Source organism: Amphibalanus amphitrite, unplaced genomic scaffold (genome assembly GCF_019059575.1).
Source record: "Amphibalanus amphitrite isolate SeventyFive unplaced genomic scaffold, NRLGWU_Aamphi_draft 000038F_arrow, whole genome shotgun sequence".
In the NCBI taxonomy this organism is placed as follows: Eukaryota; Metazoa; Arthropoda; class Thecostraca; order Balanomorpha; family Balanidae; genus Amphibalanus; species Amphibalanus amphitrite.
Genome location: NW_024881534.1, coordinates 1499698 through 1526719, shown reverse-complemented (window position 1 = coordinate 1526719; position 27022 = coordinate 1499698). Strand labels below are relative to the sequence as shown.

Sequence of the window (27022 nt, the reverse complement as noted above, 5' to 3'; positions counted from 1 at the left end):
AATGTATTTTGCAGTGGCTAAGATTGCTGTTATTACAATTTGATAGCTTCCTAGTGTCCAACGTTTGGATCTTATGGCGATATGCTGATAGTCTCACAACCGGTTTGTAATGAAACGGATTATTATGGATATTTTTTGGATGCATGGCTGAGATACGGGCCATGGGCGGGCCGGATTTTGAAATTCAAAGAAACACGGATAATGGGCGGATCTGGATATGACTTGCCGGATATGGGCCGGGCCGGATCCTGAAAAGCCTATCCGTGAAGTGCTCTAGTTTAGTGATGGGCTTACGGAAATTCTTACAAGAAATAAGGACACCATTTTTTTAAAGATATGCGATAAAAAGATTCTCTTACAGCCCATTCGCTAAGAACTTCTTTCTAAGCCACATTCTATGGATTGAATTCAGCCATAGATATCACCCATTAAAACGATACATTGAAGACAGGTGCCTTCCGTGGCCGAGAGTAGAGAAAGCACCAGCGGCGGCTCGGCGGCGGTGCCTGCGGCGCGGCGGTGGGGTGGCAGCGCTGACACACTAGCTCAGTGACGGGTGGCGGTAATAGCTTGCCGGCTCGTGCGCACCACCGTGACCAGCGGCGAAACCGGCGCGGCGCCGCGTCTGTGGCGCTCGTGGCGCAGTGCAGCGGCCGCGGCGGACAGCGGTGCGGCCCAGTGCGGCTGCGGCCAGCACCGTTGTGACCGGCGTCCGGTGGGCCATCTGGCGCCTAGTTGGCACGGCTGACCCAGTGCTGGCGGCCCGACCAGATGGAGACTGCAGTCAGCGGTCCAGAGCCGCACGGAGCACCGCTCCGACCCACGTCCATCCTGAGGAGCCGGGGCGCCGTGCCTCAGCCACAGTCAATCCTGAGAAACAGGGACCCGTCGGCAGTGCCTCGGTATGGGAACGACCTCAGCCAGGGTAGCGTGAGGACTGACCTGGCTCCGAGTAATAGTGAGCGCGACCTGCGCGGGGACAGCGAGTCCGTCCGGCTCGAGAGTGTGTCGATCGACAGTGCGACATCCTCCCGCGAGAGGAACTCCGACAGTGTTGTGGTCTCGCCAGTGACATTGGAGAGTGTCGTTGCGCCTCTTCCGCCTCAGGCGTTTCCGACAGTGACGACTCGTGGCGACGTTCCTCCGTCTGGTGAGGTAGGCGGCAGTGTCTGGCGGCCGCTGCAGGGTGCGCGGGATGTGCTGCGCCGCGGTCGACATTGGTGGCGCGACATGAGCGCCAAGCTCGCCGACTGGGCCGTGCTGCAGGACCTGCGCCGGCTAGGGGACGTGGAGGCGGCCAACAGCCGGCGCGCGCGCAGCCTGAATCGGCAGCCTCGCGAAGGCAAGGCCAGCACTCGCAGCGCGCGCAGTAAGCGCAGCATACGCAGCACCCGCTCTCACGGGAACATCCTCAGCAATGGCGACGACGAGCAGCCCGCCGAAGGCACCTCAGGGAAGGCTTCTTCCGTCGCTCCTACAAGCGACCGGTCTCGTCGAACGAGCTCGCGGCTCTCGATCCACGACATCAACCGTCTAGACGTGTCCGCCTCCGAGTGCCGTTCGCTGTCCGCGGGGCGCTCTGTACCCGACCTGTCCACTCACGACGTCTCACGGCGGGGAATCCACCTGCCGCAGCCTCAGTTCGAGCTGAACGGCGCCGTGACCTTGACCCCACACGTGACCCTGTCCAGGCCGAGCACCCCGGGTCCGGGCGGAGCGCATGTGGAGGGCCCCAGCAGTCCGGGAGTGCCCGGACACACTAGGCAGCCCTCTCTGCACCGGCACAGAGCCTCTGCGCAGCTGGAAGAGCTGCGGAGCCAGCCCGGCTCGGCGGGTGACACGGACGGCAGTGGTGCAGCCTCGTCCTCCGGTGCGGGGACGCTGAGCACCCTGAGGACCTCCTGGACCTCGGTCACTGTGCCTTTCGGGGGCACCCGCCGATGGAAAATACGACCGCAGGTGGGTGCATTGAATGCAAGGTTTTAATGATAAATATCTTTGCATAAGTAGGCATTCAAATCCTTGTGTTGTGTTCCAATAGACCAGTACCAATATCCGTACGTTAACCTCACCATTTTAATTCGACTTCAGTTGATTTCGCTTGATCTTTTCAGTTCTTCGTGTATGTAGAATAGTTAGGTATGTACTTCGCTGATGATGCAATCAGTGGGTACTCAGGTTTCCCGTCTGGTAGTTTTTATTTGATATCTTTGTTTCTACACTTTTCAGTTCCCTCGTTTTATTGCTTTCACGGTTAGCGTTGTGGCCCTGATAAACGTTCAAAGATCCCGGTGTTGTAGCCGTTCGCCGTCTTCATTCACCGTCAAAACATGTAGCCGTTCCACGCCTGTATTCACCGTCCACCTTCCACCGAGCCCCGCAACCGACTCCCCGCGCCGCCCGCCGCCCGACCCGCCGAGCGGCCCGCACCGCCCCAGGGCAGGCCGGCCGCCCGGCGAGCCGAGGCGCCGCCAGCTCGCGGCCGGCCACCCGAGCACACAAGCGAGATGCAAATTCCAATACCACACGTCCACATCTCCCCCCTTTAGCATCTCGCCCACATCAAAACACAAGGATCACCGCTATGACCAAAACACAAGAATCACCGTTATAACAGCATAACAGCGCCAATTCACATAACCTCTTCCAACACGTCATTACGCTCACGCTGATACAAAACGCCTATGCCATATACCAAAACACAACACAACTTGAGGACGAGCTCGGCCACCGTGACGATGAAGGCGGTCGTCTGCTTCATCGATTATACGGTGGGGTGACGCGTCACGTCCACCGCGCACGCGGAGAAACCAACAGGCGCGTGCTCGACAACCAGTCGAAGAGCACGTCAGAGGGAGGTAGCAGCAGCTGGATCAGCTGGGTCGGCTACTGCCGGCAGCACAAGGAAAACAACAAAACAAAAACAAGAAGAATCACACACGACATTCTAACTATAGCCCCACCTATCTGGCGCTTCTCTGACACGGCCCGACCGCCTGGGTATCTCCCGGCCCACGTCATCAAACCTCACAGTCCGCTTAGCCGCTGAGGTCGCGCGAGTCCTCTGTTGAGGAGCGCTAGCCGGTGGGCGGGAGACAGCCAGCTGAGCGCCGTCGTTCTTGGGAGGAGGCGTCGTCTGTTGGGCACTGCTGCTCACACGAGGAGGAGGCGTCGTCTGTTGGGCACTGCTGCTCACACGAGGAGGCGTCGTTTGCTGGGACCGATCCTGGGCCCGACGAGTGTTCTTCAAGATGCCTGGAAGACGCCGCTCGCCCGCTGAGCCAACAGAAGTCAGCACCCCACCGGCCGGTAGAGGAGGGTGCATGCTGCAGCCTCTGCCCTCTCCATCTTCTCGCACCTCCTCGAGCCGGCGCAGGTAGGACGGTGCAGTTATCCACGGGCGAAGCTGCGTGTGATGCGCCCTCAGCTCGGCTCCGGTGTCCCTCTCCAGAGTGTAGGTGACGTCATTGCTGTTCCGAGACTTCACCTTGAAGGGACCGTCGAATCGCTGCTCGAACTTGCCAGTCAGCAGGTTACCAGGTCGCTGCGTTTCCCGCTTAACCAGCTGGCCCACTTCGAATGGCGCGAAGCTCGGGTTTCCAGGCCGCCAGCAGCTCTGTCGCTCCACCGATACCAGCGGAACGCTGACGCCACCGTGCTTCTGCTTCAGCAGAAAATCTGCTGGAGAGTCACCAAGCTGAGAGTGGCTGGTCCCGTTGTAGGTCGCCATGGCCTTCGGAAGATGTAGGTCCCAGTCTCCAGGCTTGTCGGCAGACAACATGCGAAGCTCCTGACTCAGGGTGCGGTTCAGCCGCTCGACAGCTCCGTTGCCCTGCGGTCTGTAGGGTGTAGAGAATGTCTGCTGGATCCCCCACCTCCTCAGCACCTCTTGAAGCTCCGGACCCACGAACTCGCCACCATTGTCCGTCAGAAGTCGCGCAGGCCTGCGCAGAAGAACTGGCAGGACTCGCTGTTCCAGGGCGACTGCAACCGCAGCAGACGTCTTCCTCCTTACTGGTACCGCCACCGCCCACTTGGAGAAGTGATCTACAACCACAAGACATCCAATGAAGCCACGTGGGGTGCGAGGGAACATCACAAGATCAGCAGCAGCCAGCTCAAAAGGTGCTCGACTCTGAAGGCGCTGAACAGGTGCAGCGATCCTCTGAGGGGACGATTTATACAGCTGACATTGACGGCAACTTCGGGCAACATCGGCTACAACCTTGTTCAATCCTGGACAGAACACCTGGCTGGCGATCAGATCGAACAACTTGTCCCTGCCAATGTGAGCCATCCCCTGGTGAGCTGCGGTTACAAGTTCCGCCAGCCAGAGCTTGGAAATGACAGGTAGGTCCCCATACTTGCTGTGACGGTACATCAACAAGTCATTGCTGACAAACAGATCATTGAGATGCTTACCGAAATGTTCCAGTTCTCTGGGCAATTCTTGTTCTGTCAGCTTCTGCCGAACATGGCTAGTGAGCTCATGAAGAAGACGATCCTGGTGTTGGTGTTCTCGGACAGAGGCGATGTCTGGGATTCGCTCTCGGCTGTCAGGCAGAAGAACGTCTTCAGCGTCACTGCATTCCTGCGAGGACGTCACCAGAGTCAGACCGGTTGCAGTGTTCTTGAAAGCACAGTGACCGCTCATGGCGTGCTCCCCATAAACACTGCTTATCAGCCGCCTTCCAAAATCCAACTCGACACAAGCAGACGTAAGGAAGTTTGCACCCAGCAACACACAGTGGCCGAACGAGTTATCTGAATCAATCAGCAGACGTACCGTTTGTGGGTCCCCGTCCCCAGGTAAGGCCACGTCTGCTTCGAGATAGCCGGTGCAGTTGGTGAGTCCTCCGATGCCTCGAACTGATACAGCGCTGGGAATCACATCCGCCTCCCTGGTGCCGATCAGCTCCAACGCTGCGCGGCTGACCATGGACACAGCTGCTCCGCTGTCGAGAAGGGCACAGACTGGTCTGTCATTCACGTATACGGTCGCAGCGCATGAAGCGCTGGACTGATGATCACAGAGAGGGTGTACAAGCAGACCGTCCTCAGGCGAACCACCCTCTTCAGTCGCACACATTGTGACACGTTCTGGCAGTTTGACTCTACACATCATTTGTGATCTCACCTGTTCTTGGATGTGAGCCACGAGGACGGTGTTCTGTGTCTGGAAGTTCTTGTTCTCCTTCAGCAAGTTGAAGTGGACTCCTCCCAGACACTGGAGATGAAGAGCTTGACCAGCCACTTCCTCCCCGTCTGGACCGGTGAAGATCATGGGATGATGGCCACCGAAGTGGACGATGACCCGTACCCTCATCAGAGTAGCGAACACCGCCACCATCTCAACAGACAACGGCTGACCTGGGACCTTCATGCTTTTGAGTGTTTGTCGTGCGCGTCGATCCAACTTCATCTTGAACCTGCCCGGTGCTTTCATCACTTCGCCCACCAGCAGTTCTCGGAGCAGGTGGTTCTGTGCAGGCCGGCGGTCATTCTCCTCCATCCAGTGGCACAGGCAGTCGATCAGTGCATCACCTCCTCCCTCAGCTCTGTAGTACAGATCCAGACCAACTGGCAACTGGCGACAGACAGCCGGGAGCTCCATCGGCAGTGGGTGAGCACGAGAGAACATATCTGCGGCGATGTTGGATGACCCTGGCACATAGCAGATCGTGAAGTCGAACTCCGAGAGCTCCTCCATCGTCCTGGCGATCCGACTGTTGACAAGATGCATGCTGTGCATGTACACCAGTGCCTGGTGATCCGTGCAGACTCTAAATGACACGCCACCGAGGAATGGCTTGAAGGCCTTGACGACACCCCAACGGAGAGCTGCGAGTTCCAGTTCGGTGACTGAGTAATTCTGCTGTGAGCGAGAGAAGGTCATTGAGGCAAACCCGATGTGACGAGTTTCTCCGTCTTGTTCCTGAGTCAGACAGGCCCCCGCCCCAACCTGAGACGCGTCTGTCCAAAGAGTGAGAGGCTGCGCGTCCTCTGTGTAGTCGGGGAAGGCCAGCGTGACTTCCTCCTCCATTACCTGCTTCAGTTTCTCGAAGGCGTCAGTCATCTGGTCCGTCCACGTAATGACTGTGGGGCCTGGCTGGCCTGTCAGGTCCGTCAGGGGCTTGCTGATGCTGGAACAGTGGCGCACGAACTTCCTCTGGAAGTTGATCACCCCCAGGAACTGTCGGAGCTGCTTCACGGTCTGAGGGCGTGGCAGACTGCGCACCTTCTTGATGTATTCTGGTGATCTACGCAGACCTCGCTCACTGATGACGTGGCCGAGGAAGGGTACTTCTGGCTGGAACCAGACACACTTCTTGGCATTCAGCTTGATGCCCTGCGACTCGAGTGCCAGGAGCACGTCGTCCACGAGCTGAAGATGCTTCTCAAAGTTCTTCTCCATCAGGAGCAGGTCGTCCAAGTAGATGACGAGGTTTCGCCTGGAGAACCCCTGCAGCACCGTCTGCATCTCTCGCTGGAATGCTGCTGGAGCATTCTTCAAGCCGAACGGTAACCTGCGGAACCTCCAGTGCTGCCGTGCTGTCGAGAAGGCGGTGTAGTCCTTTGATGACTCCTCCAAGGGCACTTGGTAGTAGCCCTTGGCCAGGTCCAGCGTGGTGAAGAACTTCATGCCGTGGGCGCTGTACACTGAGTCCGTGACGTCGGCCATCGGGAAGCGGGTGGCCACCGTCTGCTTGTTGAGTCGACGGTAGTCAATACATAGCCGTAGAGATCCGTCCTTCTTTCGTACTGGCACAACGGGCGCCGACCACGCAGAGTCGCATCTCTCTATGATGCCCAGACGCTCCAGATCCAGGCACTGGCGCTCGATTTCCTCTGCTGCTGGCGGCGACATCCTCCTGGGCGGTACGTAAACCGGCGTGTCGTCCTTCAAGACGATCCTGTGTGCAGTCAGGGACGTGCGCAGTGGATCAGAAGCAGAACTGCTGAATACTGCTGCGTGACGCTGAAATAGATCGTCTACAGCAGCGCGCTGCGACACCGTCAGTCCCGGAACCTCTGTTGATGACAGCGTCACGTCACAGCTCTCCTCTTCACTCACTGAGAACACGTCACATGGCTGCTCCAAGTCCTTGCTGGCGTCTGCAGCAGTAGCAAGGTAACCCACAACCTCACCACGGCGAATACGGACAGCCATCCGACCACGGTTGCAGGCGAGAACTCGGGGCTGACTGTCACACGCCAGTCCAGGAACAAGACTGACATCAAGACCAGGCTGTGCTTCAAACAGAAGATGACGCTGGCTGATCGTACACTCTGAACAGCGCGGCTGCTCGGGAACGGTGTAGGGCACAGCAACTGAGCACCCTGGGGCGATATCAACATCTTCTGCTGCTCGGCAAGGAATGTCAGCAACAAAAATCATACACTCAGGCTGCTGGAGGTTCAATGGCATGTAAACCGTCCAATGGGAACCATCAGAATTGCGTCCAGAAACCGATCTTCGGGCGACGTCCACACACAAGCCCAGCCGCTCCAGCGTGTCACGGCCAACAATGACATCTGTGGGCGACTCCGCGTCAGACAACACCAGACAGTCGGTCAGCTCCAGGTGCACTCCATGCAGATTCAGGTCGACTGTCGCAATGCCCAGTGGCTCAACGACACAACCCCCAATGGCACGCACCCGAGCAGCACTTCTGGCAAGCAAGACACCATCAGATACAACATGACTGGCGACGAGAGTCCGTGAGGAGCCGGAGTCAATGATGACATCAGCTGATCGCCCTGAAACTATGGCACGGGAACGAAGGAGGTGCTCCGGCTCAAGAGCGGACGCAAACACCGAATCCAGCTCTGAGCCGGTCGACACAGGTGCTCCTGATGAACGGCCAGACACAACAGACTCGGTGGAGACAGGGCTCGAGTCGGTCACCACGTCCTGCCCTGATGGAGACGTGGGACCCGCTAGTTTCCCGGAGAAGGCGAACGATCATCACGAACACGTGAACCAGTTGAACGGGAACCATCCCTGTGTCTCTCTGACCCATTTCTGCGCCGTCTTCGGGTCCCTCGACCATACCCTGACCTTCTCCCCCCAGGGGGGTCCGGAGATGGCACTTGCTGACTCGGGCCTGAACTCGCTCTCTGATTCTCCACTGGAGAACTATGACGGGAGCGAGGGGCACTCTGCGATCTCTGACGCGAACGGGGCACGTTACAATCGCGCATATAATGCCCAGGGCGGCCACAAGAAAAACAGAGATCCTGTTTCCGACGACACTCACGCTCAACATGTCCAAAGCGGCCGCAGAAGAAGCAGCGAAGCAGTGGGCGTCGATCGCCAGTCGCTGAAGAGTTAGACGAGGAATGCTCTCGTTGATGAGGTTGTTGGACGCGCTGTTGTTCCTCGCTGCTCGTCGTATGTCTCCGGCGCCGGGCGGCTGCGGCTGGAGACACCATCCTCCTCTGCTGTGACCGTGATGAACGGCTCCTGTTCGCTTGCTCGGCTGTATAGAAGAGAGATGGATCGGCGTTAGACACCACTTCCTCATCCAGCCTCTCACGCTCCAACAGGGACAGCAGGTTTTGCCACGTCAGGGTTATGCCATGAATCTCGCGTGTATAGTGAATCTGTCGGCGTAGGTAGTCAGCAGCACGATGCGGCAGGTTGTCAAGCAAGTGCTGACGCAACTCCTGAGACGTTTGTATGTCCTGATCGGGATACGCATCGTTATACACAGAGGCCACTCTGAGCGCGAACAGTGCCAGTGACTCACCCTGGTTCCTCCTACACGACCGAAAACGATCGCGTGCCGAGCAGTTACCAGAGAGCTCCTGCCGCTTCATCCAGTCGAGCATCCGACGTTTCACCGTCTGGTAGGGGTTGAAGACGTCCCCGCAGGCCACAAAGACATCAAGAATCTGTCCTGAAAGCTTGGATTTCAGCAACGGCAGAGCCTGGTCAAGACTTCCTGCGTACACATTCTCACAGTGCTCTTCAAATCGATCGAGATAGTGAGCGAGGGACTGCCTGCCACCCAAAGAAAAACTGGCCAGCTCATGAACCTGCTGTACAACAAAGCGAGTCGATGGTACAGAGTCGGTATTGGGCGGCACGAACCGAGTCTGGGAGCGATTCGGCGTGAACTGAGGCACATTCTCATCCGGACACACGGGCATACACAGTGTTAGAGGCTGACCTGTTAGTCCGTCGGCTGCAGCACCGGATGATGCAGCCGGAGCCGGGGTTCCCCGGTTGTCCGCAGACTCGGGAACAGGCACCCCGGCCGTACCGGGCGCCGCTGCCGCTGATGTTAGCGACAGCTCCAGGCGCCGGCTCAGGTCACGTATGGACTGCTGTTGCTCAGTGATGCGCTGAAGAGCAGTCGCCAGCTGTTCCCTCAGCTCATGAAGTTCCTCCGCGCGATTGCTGTCATTTTCGGCGTCCGACATGGTGGCGACTGGCGAGCCCGCGGAGCGGCAGAGCGCGGCACAGGCCCGACGTAAGCGGCGCGTTCTGGTGCAGACTGGACGCGGCGCGGCGCAGGCTCAGCGTGGAGCGGCACGGCACGGCCAAACGTGGCGCGGTGCGGCGCAGGCTTGATGTGGAGTGGCGCGGCGCGGCGCAGGCTCGACGTGGAGAGGCGCGGCGCGGCCAAATGTGGCGTGGCGCGGCGCAGACCTAACGTGGCGCGGCGCGGCGCAGGCTCGACGTGGAGAGGCGCGGCGCGGCCAAACGTGGCACGGCGCGGCGCAAGCTCGACGTGGAGAGGCGCGGCGCGGCCAAACGTGGCGCGGAGCGGTGTAGCCTCGACGTGGAGAGGCGCGGCGCGGCCAACGTGGCGCGGCGCGGCGCAGGCTTGACGTGGAGTGGCGCGGCGCGGCCAAATGTGGCGTGGCGCGGCGCGGCGCAGGCTCGACGTGGAGAGGCGCGGCGCGGCCAAACGTGGCGCGGCGCGGCGCAGGCTCAGCCTCGACGACGAGAGGCGCGGCGCGGCCAAACGTGGCGCGGCGCGGCCAAACGTGGCGCGGCGCGGCCAAACGTGGCGCGGCGCGGAGCAGGCTCGACGACGAGAGGCGCGGCGCGGCGCGGCCAAACGTGGCGCGGCGCGGCCAAACGTGGCGCGGCGCGGAGCAGGCTCGACGTGGAGCGGCGCGGCGCAGACCCAACGTGGCGCGGATAATGTAGAGCTCAGTACGTGAGCGCGAGTACTTGCTGGGCGCCGACTTGCTGGCTTGCTAGGCGTCAACTTGCTGGCTTGCTGGACACCGACTCTCGACTCGCGACGCAGCGACTCCAGCCCAGACTCGCAACGCAGACTCACAACGCTGAATCTCAACACCGAATCACAGCGTGGAATCACAGCTTGGAATCACAGCGTGGAATCACAGCGCGGTGGAATCACAGGCACGTACTTCATGTGAACTTGCTAGGCTTTTAGACGAGCCCCCAAAATATGTAGCCGTTCGCCGTCTTCATTCACCGTCAAAACATGTAGCCGTTCCACGCCTGTATTCACCGTCCACCTTCCACCGAGCCCCGCAACCGACTCCCCGCGCCGCCCGCCGCCCGACCCGCCGAGCGGCCCGCACCGCCCCAGGGCAGGCCGGCCGCCCGGCGAGCCGAGGCGCCGCCAGCTCGCGGCCGGCCACCCGAGCACACAAGCGAGATGCAAATTCCAATACCACACGTCCACAGTGTTTCTTGGAAAAAACACAACACAAAAACAAGACGATCACCCTCAACGATTGCCAGTCAGTGCTTGGAAAGCGACAAAACACTGTCGAGATGTCTCTCCATTTAAATAGTGTCTCCGGCATCTAAGCAGTAGCGAGCCTCAGTTCAATAAACTCTTGCAGCGAACGTTCTTTATTTGCTCATGAAGGTCGGGTGACTGACCTCATTTGCACCTTAATCATTCTAGTACCAAGCATTGAAGCTTTGCAAATGTTGAAGTGTGAGGGAAATTAACAGCTCTGGAAGGGTTGCGGCTGCCGGAAGACTTCTAAGGAACTAGATCAAAGTTTGAGATCTTTAAAATGAGTTTCAGGACTTTCTGGGAACCCTCACATTTGCTCACGTGACACAGAGCTATTCTTCAATAACAGTGGGAACGACCATTTGGACATTGTTGTGTAACGGGATCGCGCTTTGGTTACCGTGCGAAGATGCCGTCATTAAAACGTCATCACGTAGCAAAGATATCCAAAGGAAGCTGCAGCAAACGAGATTCAGCGCTACCGTCATGACCACAGAGTAACCGTCATGACCCAGTTGGAAGTTGTAAGCCTTAAAGCACCAATCATGCTACCTGCTCTCGTGAGTAAGGCCAGTATTTTGAGATCACGCCATCTCGTTTCGAGCTGTATCACACCTGTATAGTGCATAGTTACATTTACTGCACCACGAGCATCAACAGAGTGGGGCATAAATTCGGCGTAAATTCAGATGCTCCAATGATCTACTTTGAGGAATCTAACTGTTACGTCTTTGATTATAGGAGCTCGGGTCGTGTTTGATGAAATGCAAGTCAACAATTTTTTACCTATCTAATGAATATGTAACTTGGGAGTGACCCCACATGACGTAGTGCGCAAAGCAACATGTGCTCGGTCCGTTGTTGTTGAGTTCATCGGGTCTTGACTTATATCCAAAAGAGCTTACTTACGAATAAATTCAAATTGTTGCACTGGAAATGGCTTTTTGCATGCTGCAAGTGCATAGTGGAGCTCTGCTAAATTAGGAGAAACGCTAATAGCATGGGGCTAAAATCCACAAACCTAGAAAGCTGCAGCATAGCCGAAGAACGCAACGCATGGATATCCGTGGTGTACTGGATGCCCATCCTGACGCAATGGGTGAAATTCTGACATTCCTCACGCATCAAAGCATCAACGATTTATTGTCTATCCATATTACCGAGGAAGAGTTTTCAGTTGGGCTCCCACTGTCCAAGAGGCGTTATGCAATGCGATGCAAAGCTGCTCGGCCACGCGCGGCTGCGGCTGGTGTGAGCCGCTCGGTAGGTTCGTTCCGCAGCTCGACCGCGGCCGGCTGCGACACCCCACCGAAAGTGAGCGGCGTGCCGGCCGGCTGGACACGGTGCAGTAGGCAGTACGGTACTGGGTCGGTCACTGAGGAATGCAATGCGGCACTGAAGAACGCAGTGTGCCACTGGGCTGGTCACTGAGGGATGCATTACAGCACTGGGTTGGTCACTAGGGTCGCAGTGGGGTATACTGTGTCGGTCAGTGGGGGACGCAGTACGGTACTGAGTCGGTCACTGAAGAACGCAGTACGGCACTGCCTTGGTAACTGGGGAACGCGGTAGGGTACTGGGTCGGTCACTAAGGGACGCAGTACCATGCACTGGACCAGTCACTGAATTGAACGCAGTACGGTACTGCAGAATCGTACCATGGGTCAGTCACTCTCAAACGCAGTACGACACTAAGATACATTTTTTTCTTTAATTAAATGCTTCTTTAGCCAAACTCGGGTCAAGGACTTTATCAGTTGAGGCAGCACATCCGGTCACATTTCGTTGAAACTTCTGAGCAGGAACGAATCCTTTCAGTGACCCCGCGATCAACAGACTTCTCGAAAGAGCTATTAGGTCCAAGTTATCTGATTGCGATGAAGCCCTGCATGTAACGGGTGACTTTCAGGCTGATCATACTGATGCATGTGGCCTACCTGAGATCGATGGTTTCCCTGTGTTCACGTGCTACACGATGGAGCTTTGTGGTGCCTTTGTTCCGGTGGCTCCTCGTGTTTTATTGAAACACCTGTGGCAGAACTACCGTCTTCAACTTCAACAGGAATGTGACTGAGCTGACAGATATATGAAAGATTCGCCCAGATAGGACGACTTTTTAACCCTATTCCTGGCGGGGGGGGGGCCTCAGGAGCCCCCCCTGAGGTTTTTTGGTTATTTCTTCCAAACGCGTTGAGCTAGGAAGCTCAAATTTTCTGACTTTTCCTAAAAGGCTTCTACGCAACATGTCTGAAAATTTTGAGTTGATCTGACCTCAGGTCAGGTCACCAGAGGCGGTTTGGTGACCCTACCTCAGAAAAGTTTGCAATCACGCCAGAGCTAGAGTTTTTGACCGATCAATTTCTTCTCGTCAGGGTTTAGTTAGGGTACCAGTATGTGCAATTTGTATATCTCGGAATTTTGATATCGGTGACCTAAGGTCAGGTCAATTTCGCGACCTCCCCATTATAAGTCAATGGGGGAAAAATCAACTCCCTGTTTTTACCACTAAAACGGGTCGGAATGGCCCCATATACCATACATGACTTCATATACGATCAACCTTCACTACCTTGAGGTCTGTTTTGCTGTTGGGCAGCTGTGAGGTCATGTGACGTCATCAAAGGTCACCAAAGGTTTTTGGCCAATAACTCCGTACAGGAACAAGATACAGACGCGTGGATGGTCTCATTGTGTTCAGCTCGTCAAGACGCATCGAATGATATACATGATGACCTCGAGGTCACGTGACCTGAGGTCAACCTTTGACCTTGACCTTTCGAGGTCAACATATATATCATTCGATGCGGATTGACGAGAGGATCACGATGATGCCCTTAGTTTGTTCCTATCTTGACTAATTCGAAAGTTATTCGAGAAAAACTCTCTCCATATCTAGCGCCGCCATTTTGACTTTTTCGACCCCTGTGACGTCATCTTTGACCTGACCTGAAAATGGCCTTAGTAAAAATTGTAGATCTTGGCCGTGCGTATCCGATGCCGTTTACCGCTTGTCGCTATCTTGCTTCGTTCTCGAGATCTCAGGGGGGGGGGCCGAATCGGCCCCCCCCCGCCAGTTTCTTGTCCCGGCGGAGCCCGCCAGGAATAGGGTTAAACACGGAGGCATGATGGATGAGTTTGGGGTGGATGGATATACCTACCTTCAGCTAGCGCCGCTGTGAATTTGTGAAAAATGAATAATTTACATGACGATGGATGTTAGCCGTTTTCGCGACGGCTATCTGGTACACAGTTGGTTCACATTAGCCGTTTTCACGATGGCCATCTGGTACATCATAGTCATACACATTTGGTGCACATCTGGGTCAGTGGCGGATCCAGGGGGGGGGGCAAAATGGGCATTTGCCCCTCCCAAACGGCATAATTTTAACAATACGCCTATGGACGAGGCATGGAAAGAATCGATAAATTGTTATGGTTTGCCCCCCCCCCCCAAAAAAAAACTCTGAGCTGGATCCGCCTCTGGATTAGGTGCAGATTTGGTCAAATTAGGTTCAGTGTGTCTCTCAGTAGTTATCAGCTAGGGTTGCACTTATTGCTTATATGCCTACTTTGCATCATCGAGTAGAACACTGAAATAAATTCATAAAATGAAGATATTTGCTGTAAAAGAGATTAGGTGCAGATTTGGTCAAATTAGGTGCATTCGCCGGATAGCCCGTCGTGAAAACGGCTATTGGGTGCAGATTTGGTGCATATTTGGTCAAATTAGGTTTATTGAGTTTCTTTGAAGTCTGACATTTAGTTTGCATAGTTGTTTATGTACCTGATTTCTCAAGTTATAAGACAATATTGTTGATTATAGGTCAGAAATAGGTAACTTAATGATATAAAGATATTTGTTGTAAAAGAGATTTGGTGCAGATTTGGTCAGGTTTGGTGCATTCGACAGCTGACCCGTCGTGAAAACGGCTACAGTTATTGTGCTGGAACAGCTTTCAGTGATCTCCAAAATGTTCTTTTATAATTAGGATTGATCATGGCATATTCAGAAGAAGATTTAATCCGAGCATTTTACTGTGGTAAGGAAAATACGTTTGCTCACAATCATTTTAAGTGTTCCATGTGCGCAAAAAGTGTCCGTGGAACCACACATCTGTTTCAGTCTGGTGTACCTTATCCAGAACACACTGCAGTGCCGGCGCTATTCTCCGAAACCATGCAGAACGGTGTGACACCCGCTTCCCGCTTTAATTGCACTCAGCCAACATTGCAGGTGTCACTATATGCTCGAAATTTATGGCTCCGTTTTAGCTGAGTTCACAGATGCACGGCCAAAGGCTTTAACTACCGAGGTCTTAGAGTTTGCTCTCAGAAGCAGGAGCAAATCTTTGTACCTATTCAATTCAGGGGTTAAATGCTTGTAATACAATTACAGACAAAAGCAGAAACTTTGTTGGTCTGCAAGGGCCGTGGTATTGTTGAAGCTCCATTTATATCCTTTATTTGTGTACATATACAAGTATATGAGTTTTAAAACATAGCCTAACCCAGAAGCCTATCATTTTAACTGCAGTACCTACTCAGTGCAGCACTCAATTGTTTTTCTATATGGAGTATCTTCATTGTTTTCACGCCATATACATAATAATGTATAATAAACATCATATAAGTACCGCTGAAATTAGATGCGGTGTTGGCATTTGTTCACGCTCGATGTGCCTGTTCTGTGAGCGTCTGCATCAATGCGGGATATAGGCCGAGGGCTGCTGATGGCATTCTGCCGAAAAGTGATGACAGCATATACCTACTCGGAGCTGACAGGCCAGCAGAGCAGCAATCGATACTCTATTGTCCCAGCTTCCGGCCTGCTGGAGGATTGTCCTATTGTCCAGATTTGACATGTTTGCTCAGCGTTTTTGCTTCTGACAGCAGCACAAGCCATTAAAAGAATTTGTGGTTCCACACAGCATACGTCCTGCTTCTGTCTTTGCTCTGTTAAGGAATGGTGTGAGGTTTTATGTAAATTAGGATAATAGCAGCAATAAGAGCCGCATCTGTATATAACATAAGTGCTATGTACTATGTAGGGATGCCGATGCTGACAAAATGAACAAACATTGACGCCAATTACCTTATCGCTGGCTCTGCCAACAGTGCATGACCTAAAATGCACCAAAATAACTATTTTACTTATTTGCTACGAGACCGAGTAAGGCAGTCTGCAGCAGCCTATCTAGTCTTTACAGACAGGACTCAGGACCTACCTTCCAATTTCATGACTATAGGGTCGTACTCCGAGCTGCGTGGGCCATCAGTGCCTATGACAAGGTGCTAAGATATTCGACATGGGATATGAGATAGGATATTGCTTAGCTGCCACGGCCAATGAGCAAAATGGAGGCTTAGAAACCTACCGGGACACCAACTTACCAGCCATTCACGCCCCCAGCGTATGACTAGCCCCAGGCGTCTCCCTCTGTAAGTACAACCCCTCTGGTGACCTCCTCACCCGCTCTGCCCGCAGCTGCTGGCCGTCGCCACCGGCTGCCTGACGATGCTCGTCACCGGATTCATGATGGCCTACCAGTCGCCAGCCAACCCACAGCACGTGCTGACATCTGGCGAGCGGAGACAGAACCACCTACTGGCAGTCGGTACGTGCACTGCGGTACAGTATCCACTATTCTTTCAGGTGTTCGCTGTCGGGGGACAGTAATAGAAACTAGAAAGCGCACAAAGGAGTTGCTTAGGATCTTATTGATTGTTATCACCTTTGCTCCCTCAGAATTACCGAAATGAGTATGCATAGTAAGTACCGACGAGCATCAAACCAAACATTAGACACGAACGAAGTCACAAGCCGTAACTGAAGGTCGTGAGTGTGACTGAACAGTGAACACCTACATATTTTGGAGTCCTTGAAATCTTGGTCGCCCGGCAAACCATCAATATGGAACGCCGTTTCTTGGGCACGGCTCAAGTTCACTGAAACCCTCTGTCGAAATTGCCCTTTTTGCGGCGGCCTCCAAAGCTCTGGGCTCGGCGCGGTATAGCGGCGGATCGGTGACGTCTCCGTGCTCTTAGGACCGCCTTATGACACGGACGCGGCCGTCTGAAGCCACGCCAGGCGAGGTCCATCCGTCACTGCTGCAGACGACAGACGACAGTCGTACCAAGCTGTTCAGTTTCCTGGCAGTTCGTGGTGTGGAAAAAGAAATAGGAATGCTGTTTTTAAACCGAAATATTGAAGGATACTAATTTAGAGCAGAATGTTTATTTGTTCAATTTTTAGAAGCCCGTGTCACCTCTGATGCTCATGTTGATAGTGCGCATGCCTACAAAGGAGCGTTGTTTCAGGTCTTCACCTCACCTGAGTTTTGACTTCTGACCGACCTCAGCAGTCACTTATCGTGTACCGCACCAATGCACCACTGCCTTTGAAAACGACATATGCCACCGAGCCACCCTGCTACTTAAAACCCAATTTGACTCACGCGTAGGTTAGAAAGCGTTACCAACAGCTCGTCCTTTTCCTTCCGTGACGCCATGTCAGAGTACTATTGGGTAGTTATGCTATTATACGCCACATGCTATTGAGCTGCCAAGTCCGGATCTCATTGCTATAATCGTCTTACGGTGTTAATAAATTTGATTTAATGGCTGTCGTAAAGCGAAACTGTGATCGCTTTACTTTCAGAGCTTCCCTAATTCGCTCTGTTTGCACCAACAATCGTCAAAGCACAATGAATAGGTACATAGGCGGTGGAACGGGAAGGGCACCGGGGCACCGTGCCCCCCTTTGATTTTGGCATTTTAACATTAGCCCTATGGGCGTTGCATGGAAAGAATGGGACCAAAGTCGGCAGTGCTCCCCCCCCCTTAATTGAAGGTGTTCCGCCGCTACTGAATAGCTACCCCCAAGAAATGCTATTTTTGCCCCGTAGCACATCATAATTAGTGTCGGAGAGCTCACAAGCGTGTGTCAGCCAGATAGAGAATGAATGTATTGAGCGACAGAACAGAGTTTATATACCAAAACAGTTGGGCGTTGGCCCGCACTTCTTTAGGCGGTGGCCGAAACGGGGAACACGATGATTGGCTGACAAACGACAAGAGAAGCAATGCGATTGGTGGACCAAAAGGTTACAGCGAGGCTGGCGTGATGATAATCAATACCGGGGGAGCTGGGCCACGATGCTGCGGTTTTTATATTGTCCGACGCTCGATTGTCGGAGAGCTCACAAGCGTGTGTCAGCCAGATAGAGAATGAATGTATTGAGTGACAGAACAGAGTTTATATACCAAAACAGTTGGGCGTTGGTCCGCACTTCTTTAGGCGGTGGCCGAAACGGGGAACACGATGATTGGCTGACAAACGACAAGAGAAGCAATGCGATTGGTGGACGAAAAGGTTACAGCGAGGCTGGCGTGATGATAATCAATACCGGGGGAGCTGGGCCACGATGCTGCGGTTTTTATATTGTCCGACGCTCGTATTGATCTGGTCGGACAAAGCGAGCAGTACTTATACAAATCAATATTGAGGTAGCATATAGCGAAATATACCGTGCGACATTAGACTGAATCAAGGTGTTCAGTGTTTGCATAATGTTGCAGCGCATATATTCGATGAAAGAGCATGGAATTGGACATTATGCTCAAACTAACGAGATTTGTTGCCAAAGATAGCCATCAGCAAGTGCACCCAGTGAAGCTTACCAGCCTTGGGTTCAGTGTGACGTCCACACCGTTCCATTCTCAGCTGAACTATCGGGACAGCCATCCAAGGATGAGCCAGCGCACTGCGCAGTGCTCAGCTTATGCTGAGAAGCTAATACAATGCCGTAGCTATAAACACTGTTGGACGCTGATAAGTCGTGATGACAGCTGAGTGCTCTACTTTGCTTTGCCATGTTACAAAAGCTATCAGATACATCACTACATAACTAATTAAAGCAGCCTTATTTATTTTCGTAGTCGAATTATGTGTTCTCTGTTCAAATATATCGATCGCCTTAGGTCGGAGCCTTCCAAAATAACCACTTGAAAGGAGGCTATACCCAAAACATCTATCGATTCCGTTTTCCAAGAAGACCTGCTTTCATTCCCAAGTGAGCGAGCACAACACCTAACCGGTAAACTAGCGAGACATCAGTCGGTGACATCTTAGACCCCACATCACAGGGCTAAGTGCTTGCTCCCAGCACGGCGGCGGCAATCAGTTTGCTGCAGTTACGGCTGCGGTCCCCAGCCGCCGGGCTCTCGGGCTGATTGACTGTCGAACGGGCGCGATCCCCATCACCTCGCCGACACTGGCGCGGACACGACTGTGACCTGGAGAGCGGCGTACTGCCCCGCAGGGAGCCTCCCACCAGCCGTATCGAGTTCCCACACCGTCCGCGATCGGGTTAGTCTAATTTACGTCTGTGTATAGGTCATAGCGGTTTCCAATTTACCAGGTGCTTCGGTTTATGTGCCTGGATAGCTGGCAGGCTTTCCAATTTGCGGCGTGAGCCAATATGTACAGGGTCATTCTGTTGTGCTGGTTTGATTAACACCAGTCAACGGATCAGACGGGCGAGCCGGCACGTTTGTTGGTATAAAAAGGACAGATGACCGGCTGACTGTGACAAATCTGTTTTGGTAGCCTCCTAAGGCAAAACATTAGTCTGACTACTAAGCAACGCGATGTTCGTTCCATGTAACGTTACAATAAGCCAAAATAATAATAATAAAAGCATAACCGGCACCAACAAGCAACATTAGCAATTTACTCATTTACGCTAAAAGCCTGGAGCTTATTGAGTGGGCATCGATTTACTTTTATACCATCGACGGCTGAAAATGGCATGTTTAAATGGAGTTAGATGGAGCTGTGTCAATGACCTTGACCACGCGGAGCGCAGTTGTGGTGTGCGCCCGAGTTTCGATGCGAAACAGACCTAGCTGGAACGAATGAAACAAAACCTAATATCCCCCAGCCATTCCACCTCTATTAGACTCGATATATCCATTATATAAGATCTCTATTATGATATCCATACCCAAAATTGGACGGCGCCTTCCTTTAGTTTCAACTTTCAACATCACCGTATTGCCTTGGAAATAGATCAACCCATCCCATTTACATCTCCCGAGTACCCAGGAAGCGGTCAGTCCGTTTGGCAATCAGGGCGGCATCCCTTAGTAAAGGGCTGCTCGGAACCGCTCTAGGAGCAGCCCTTCGGCACAGCTCTGGAGGGCTGCTCTGCCCCCTCTCTCCGTCTGGGAGAGAGGGGGCAGAGAGAGGGAGTGGAGGGGAGGAGGGGTCTACCTGGCGAGAGCCATCGATCGCCTGTGCTGACGGGACGCTCTCAGAGTGGGGGGCAGGCCGCCCGTCACAGGGCCACACGTCCGTGGTTTGTGAGAGAGAGAATAGTTGGTGTGGCTTATGTGACAAGCGCCATTATGTTGAAGGAGCAGCACAACGCGCGTATACCAGCCATTTCTCATCGCACGACGATCTTACTAAAACCTTGCATTTACAGGAAATGTTAGGTGTGCGTTGGAATAGTGCCATACGCTTCTCGACAATCCCTCCAGAAGCTCAGTGCATCTGCATAACTTATTTACTGCAGCGTGAGAGCTGATGACGTTTCTCTGCTGATTAGATTTGGGTAGTCCACTCTGTCCAGATTCCCCATCGTCAGCACGATAGAACGGCACTCTCAGCAGTCAGCACCGTTAACCCTATTAGTGGCAGGGGGGGGGGGGTTGTTTTTATCCACCCCTCAGGTTTTTCGGGAATATCTCCGAAACCGCTGAAGCTACGATGCTGAAATTTTCTGACTTTTCCTAAAACTAAATTGGGCACATTCCCTGAAAATTTCAAGTTCATAACTTTACCAGGGGCGGCTCCAGAGCACTGGGAATTGGGGGGTCCTATTCGTGAAGCGAGTCATTTGGGCGAAGATCACGATGCTGCACCAGTTTTACGAACAGTGAATGAAAGGTATCATGTGATAACATATACAGTTATTGTGCATCCTCTTTTGACACGTTTTTGCTATAATAGGCGGATCCAGGAGTCCAAAAAGGGGGTTATATTTTACCTCCCAACATAGGTGCCCTGACACCGCCTATGCATGACCAATACAATTGTAGTCGTTCTCTCATAACAAAATTGTAACATAACAAGACCATTACCACCCTTTTTAGAAACAGTACCAAAAAAAACTTATTTACTATACTTTTTGTGTACCCCCAATCTCAATGATCTGTATCCGCCTATGATTTTTGAAAATGCATATTTTTAGGATCCATGTGAATTCCTGGTTCATTCTCTATCGATCGGCAAAAGTTGCGTTAAGATTGGTTCAGAAACCTGGCCGTGATAAACAGTCTAAAATGTATCTGCAATTTGCCCGTTTTTACCCCCCTCTACCCCCCCTATTGAAATTTTTTTAATTTTTATTTTTTAGAAATGTAGATCACGTTGAGCGAAATCGAATGCCGTTTGAATTTTGAAAATCGGCCCATTAGATCTCGAGATATCAAGGGGGGTCGTAAACAACCCCCCCTGCCACTAATAGGGGTAGTGAGGAGCCTGCCACTAATAGGGTTAAAGGGACCCTCCCACCTTAACATTAGATTTGAGTTGAGATAGCCAAAATGGGGTCCCTGGCTCACAATTACCGGTTTCGGCACTCACAACATCGAGAAATGCTTAAAATAGGAAATATTGAATTTCAAAATTGCAGCATTTTGATTCAGAGGGGCTAATGCATAGGAATACCCCTCTGAATGTGTGACGTCAGCGCAGATATCTAACGATTTTTAAATGTTTGACTAAAACGTTTTGTAGCACGCGGTGGTATATGCTGCTTTGCGCGCAACAAATGCCGCACTTTCAAATAAAGTCGCTAGGAACAGCGGAGATCCCAAAAAGCAAACAAAAGTAAAAGTCTAATATCTTGAAAAACCGGTGAATATTTTTCGATGAAATTTGGTAGATATTCGTTTTTGCTCTTTCTGAACCGAGCGACATCACTTTCATGCCAATTCATTAACTTTTTTGAAGGTGGGAGGGTCCCTTTAAAGGGAGACCGGACAAGCGAGAAGTCTGGTTGACATACGTATTTGTCAGACTTGTGTTTTCGCCAACACTGCCGCGAACAGGCAGAGGAAGGCTGGTTATTTTTCTATAGGTACAGTTTGTTTTCCGGCTGGAGTATTACTCATAATGGCATACCAGCTTTGTCTCAGCTTCGAATATCTAAAATATTTCAATATTTTGGAATAATCGAAACGATCTCTGAAATTCGTTATTGCCTGCAAGACGTCTGTCAGGAAATAATTATTAGATTTTTAAGTAGGAGTTGATTAAAATTCAATCATCTTGTTCGAGGATAATTAAAGGTAAAATACTGATTCCGTTTAACTGCGCCATCGATGCCTCAGGCTGAAATTGGTCTTATCAGCATTCCCCGCACTATATATCAGCATTCAATACTAATCCGTTTTCCCTACTAGCTAGGACGCGAGCAAGCATTGTTCAATCCTCGAGGCTGAGACCCATAAGCACTTCAAACGCTTTCGCTTTTAGATGGCAAATACGACGGGTTTGATCTTCCAAAGTCATATGCCCGGACATTGAATAAAATTTGTTTCAATTTCTGATAGACACTCGAGTATCAATGGCCTAAAAGCTTCGAATCAGTGTGAAATGAATTGCTTCAGATTTTTTTTTTAGACGATGTAACGAATTTATTCATTCGCGCTATCCTTCAAAGAAAAGTCTGGCTTTATAGTGTGCATGTACTTACATGCTCTCATTCAGCTAGCCTTCTCTTCTTTACATCCACTCGCAATCGAGCAGAAATGAAATGATCTGCTCCCTCCCGCCTCTCTCTCTCTCTCTCTCTCTCTCTCTCTCTCTCTCTCTCTCTCCCCTCCCTCCCTCCCTCTAGAGTGCCCTATTGGCAGCCGTTACTTCCGCCCCACACTATCCCCACACCGGCACACACACCGACTGACCCCTCCCCCCCTGTCCCTCCCCCAGGGTGTCTGCTGGGTTCGCTGGTGGGCAGAGTGCTACTGCCCCACCGACACACTGACTGACCCCTCACCCTCTGTGTCACCCCCAGGGTGTCTGCTGGGCTCGCCGGTGGGCGGAGTGCTGCCTCCCCACCGACACACTCTGACCAGCCTCCTCTCTGCTTCTCCCCCAGGATGTCTGCTGGTCTCACTGGTGGGGGAGTGCTACTGCCCCACCGACACGCTCTGTGTCGGTGGCGACACCCCACGACACGCTACTGACCCCTCACCCTCTGTGTCATCCCCAGGATGTCTGCTGGGCTCACTGGTGGGCGGAGTGCTGCTGCCCCATTAGCACTCTGTGACTGACCAACTCTCTCTCTCTCTCTCTCTGTCTCTCCCCCAGGGTGTCTGCTGGGCTCGCTGGTGGGCGGAGTGCTGCTGCTGGCCGGCCGACGCCGACCGCTGCTGGCCGCCTGTCTGGCAGACGCCGTCATCTGGACTCTGCCGCTGTTCTCCTCCGACCCGTGGCTTGCATACACAGACGAGATCCTCACAGGATTGGTCAGCTGCGCGTCGATTCTGCTAGTGCTGGTGTATGTGGCGGAGATCAGTGTGGCCGAGTGCCGCGGAGGGTTTCTCGTGGCGGCGCTGGCGGCGTTTGACGCCGGGGTGTTGCTCTGTCTGCTGGCCGCGGAGGTGATGGGACGGCGCGAGCTGGCCGGTCTGGGACTCTCCCTCCTGCTGCCGCTGTTCGCGGCGCTGGTCATCACGCTCCCAGAGTCACCGCGCTTCGTGGCGGCTGCTGGGAACAAGGTGGGAGCGGAAATCAACCTGAGGCTGCTGCGAGGAGTCGAGTACTACAGCGAGAGTGAGCTGAACCTGGTTCTGACCAACCTCGACTCAGGCGGGGTGGCGGGGACCAACTGGCTGCGAGCGCACACGCGCCAACCAGCGCTGCGGGCGCTCTTCGTAGCCGGGACGCTGACGTTTCTGGTGCCCCACTGCGGCTTCAGCACCGTCACCTCCTTTGCGGTGGGCCTGTTTATGGGTCACGGCGACCGCACTCAGCGGACCACCCTGCTCTGCGTCACGTTGATCAAGATGGCGGCGACGGCGGCGTCGGTCCCTCTCTCGGACCGGTTCGGCCGGCGCGTGCCGCTGCTGCTGGCCTCGGCGCTGCAGGCGCTGGCGCTGATGGTGCTGGCGCTGTGCGCGCTGCTGCTCAGCGCCGAACAGGTGTACTCAGTGGCCGGGACGGTGCTGCTGCTCCTCCTGGTCGGTGTGTTCGTGGTCGGCGCCGGCGTCGGCATGAGCACGCTGCCCTGGGTGCTGGTGGCCGAGCTGTTTCCGCAGCGCAGCCGGCCCATCGGCGCAGCGCTCAGCGGCGTGGCCTACTGGGCCGGGGACCTGGTGGCCGCCTGGCTGGCCATCTGGCTGCAGGAAGCGCTGGGCGCCAGCGGGGTGCTGTGGCTGCACTTCCTCTGCACCACGGTCGGCTACCTCTTCGTCTTCTTTGTCGTCCCGGAGACCAGAGAGAAGGCTCTGGAGGAGATCGAGGTCTACTTCACCGAGAAAACGTCCAAGAAGTCGACGTCGCGCGTGCCGTCCGTCCTTATCACGCGACTATGATGGCGATGGCGGTGATGATGTCTAGGAGATGATGGTGCTTTGAAGTAAGGAACCTCGATGATATTGCTTGGGTGAAAATGACATGATATTGTTTGTGTGAGTGCGATAATATCGAGTGCGCTGCCCGCAGTATTAAATGTGTCTTGCTGCATAAGTATTTCAACTGTTTTTATTTTACTGACGACTGGAGCTCCGTGTGATTTTCATTCACTTGTTGCATATTTATAAGATGATACTGTGTTGCTCCATGAAGTACAGAATATATCAGGTGCCGGCTAACCAGCTGAGTCAAACCAGATACAATTCACTACAGGGAAATGGTTTATTCGTCATCACACAGGCGCTCTTGCCTACGGGTAAACATAACGAAACGAAAAATAATGTGCAGATATTAATAAAAATGAATGGTACTTTCTATATTAGCCGTTTTCACGACGGCCATCTGGTACACATTTGGTGCGCTTCTGGTGCAGATCAGGTGCAGAATTGGTCGAATCAGGTTCAGTGTGTCTCTTAACCCTCGTCCGCACATGGGGGGGGGGGGTGGTTGCCACCCCCCCAGGCAGTCTTTCTGCTCTGCACTCAACATTTTTAGAGCTAGAAGGCTGATTTTTCGTATAGCTGCTCGTCTATCCTTTCTTGATGTCCACTGAAAATTTCAAGTTTCTGTGATTTTTGGTTTCGGAGATATGACCTTGTTTTTCAGGTCATGTCATGACCCAAATGGCCAATTCTCAACATCTTGCGTTTGTCATGGGCCTTGTGAGCTTTTGACACCCTGATTTCGGCCTTTTTTGCCAGTCTTACCTCCCACGTATCATGGAACATGTTGTTCGACGATGTACAGGGGTCAAGGTCAGGGTCAAGGTCAACCTAGGTCATCTAAGATAATTGCGTTTTAGGCAAGCTGAATTTACTTTTTGTGAAGTTTTTTGACTGCATTTTTGGTAAAAGCTTCTCAGATCATGATTTCATGTAATATGGACCCAAAAACAATCGGTGCACACATCAGTATACACACAGACACACACAGACATACAAACACATATAATTGACCTTGACCTAACTTGACCTGAAATGACCTCAGCAGCAAAATTCTGGTCGGATAGTGTGACAAAGAGGTTCTAGCTGGCTTGGCACCAGAAAACAGCATCGTCATCGGTATTTGATAAGCAGCGCACTTGATATCCAACGGTGACCCAAAACAGCAACATTTTTTAGTTTGACCTGACCTGGAAGGTCAATGACTGACCTGAGAAGGTAAAACTGGGTATCATTGGATTCGTCTCTTCCCAAAGAATCTTTTTGGTCTTTACTGCTAAGCTCTATCTCCAACAGGAACGAAATGGCGCGGGGGGGGGGGTGGTAACCACCCCCCCCATGTGCGTTCTAGGATGGGAAAATGGCATGTGCGGGCGAGGGTTAATAGCTATCAGCTAGAGTTGCACTATTTGCTTATATGCCTGACTTGTCACATTATCAGAGAGTATCATCGATTAAAACACTGAAATAAATTCATAAAATAAAGAGATTTGCTGTAAAAGAGATTAGGTGCAGATTTGGTCAAATCAGGTGCACTCGGCGCCGAATAGCCCGTCGTGAAAACGGCTATTATATTCTTACGAGCTCATTTACCATGCAGTCTGTTTCACCGACGGCTGAGGTCGCGTTTGATTTGAACGTTAATTCGAGCGTATATTACCGTTCTGATGAACATGTAATTTCGTTACCGGGCGGACCATTTGCATTTACGTGCCAGCGTAGAACAGCAAAATTGAGTTCGACCTTCAATATTACCCGACTCAATGCGTAATTTAATTCCACCTGCCAGCTCAAGCTGTTTCCCGGATCTTATACTTTTGTGTGAAGTTAATATGTTCCGAAATGATCTATCACACCAGCGGAATCAAATCTGACGAACGTTCGCGTACAGAACGAACGACAGCGAAAATCGTGAAAAAGCACATGCTGTCAGCGGTAATTATGTATTCTTGAATACAGCATTTCATAGGTGATTTTTCAATAATAGGTTACGAAGCAAGTGGGAAAAGGAACATACTGCAATATCCGAGAGATTATTTGAAGTTCTGATCAACCCTTATTTGCCATATAATACATCGCACACATTGCAGGGAAGGCTAGAAAATACACAGCATATGTTTGGGCAGCGATAGATCATCGGTCCATAACACTATATCGTCACGCTCAGGCGCAGGAACGTCTTTGAGGGTAAGAAATTCCACATCTATCGACAATAGATCGCACATCAATCATGCTGTGATAGTGCTATAATAGTACATTCATTCTTCAGCAGCGGCTTGCATGGTAGTGAGCAGCGCTACAGCTAATCGCATTGCATCTGAGCAGCAGTGCTGTAAATGGTGTTGAACGCTCTGTTTTATCTTTTGTTAATTATGTTCAACAAACACAGCCAATATTCCTCAAAGGAAGGCTGCTATCTGTGATGAAAATGGTTCTATGTTTTAATTCACTAAGTGGTTGGGGGAAGTCGTGAATCATAAATAGCACATATCCTTCCACGGAGCACAGTGCACACAGTCTTTTAATAACCCTAAACGATATTAGTTAATTAAACTTAACACAGAGCGCAACGCCCAGGCACTTGTGTAGGCATAAAATAGCTTCACACGGGAAGGTGAAATACTAAAAACGTGGAG

The 27022-nt window shown here is 52.5% G+C and overlaps 2 protein-coding genes across 3 annotated transcripts; one reads left to right on the top strand and one right to left on the bottom strand.

The window, feature by feature from the left end:
- Nucleotides 1–664: 664 nt before the first annotated feature.
- On the top strand, nt 665–24623 carry LOC122373709 (facilitated trehalose transporter Tret1-2 homolog). Its single transcript, XM_043352031.1, has 3 exons — nt 665–1959; nt 16222–16351; nt 23119–24623. The coding sequence occupies exons 1-3, from the start codon at nt 772–774 to the stop codon at nt 24342–24344; spliced, it is 2544 nt and encodes an 847-aa protein (XP_043207966.1). The 5' UTR covers nt 665–771; the 3' UTR covers nt 24345–24623.
- LOC122373697 lies at nt 2324–7429 on the bottom strand. Of its 2 annotated transcripts, XM_043352019.1 has the most exons (3): nt 4787–7429; nt 4423–4591; nt 2324–4047 (listed from the first exon to the last, which is right to left on the bottom strand). In XM_043352019.1, the coding sequence occupies exons 1-3, from the start codon at nt 7427–7429 to the stop codon at nt 2948–2950; spliced, it is 3912 nt and encodes a 1303-aa protein (XP_043207954.1). In that variant the 3' UTR covers nt 2324–2947. The 2 variants fall into 2 exon arrangements, with proteins under 2 accessions (XP_043207954.1, XP_043207946.1); XM_043352011.1 differs by having other exon boundaries at nt 4423–7429.
- Nucleotides 24624–27022: the final 2399 nt, after the last annotated feature.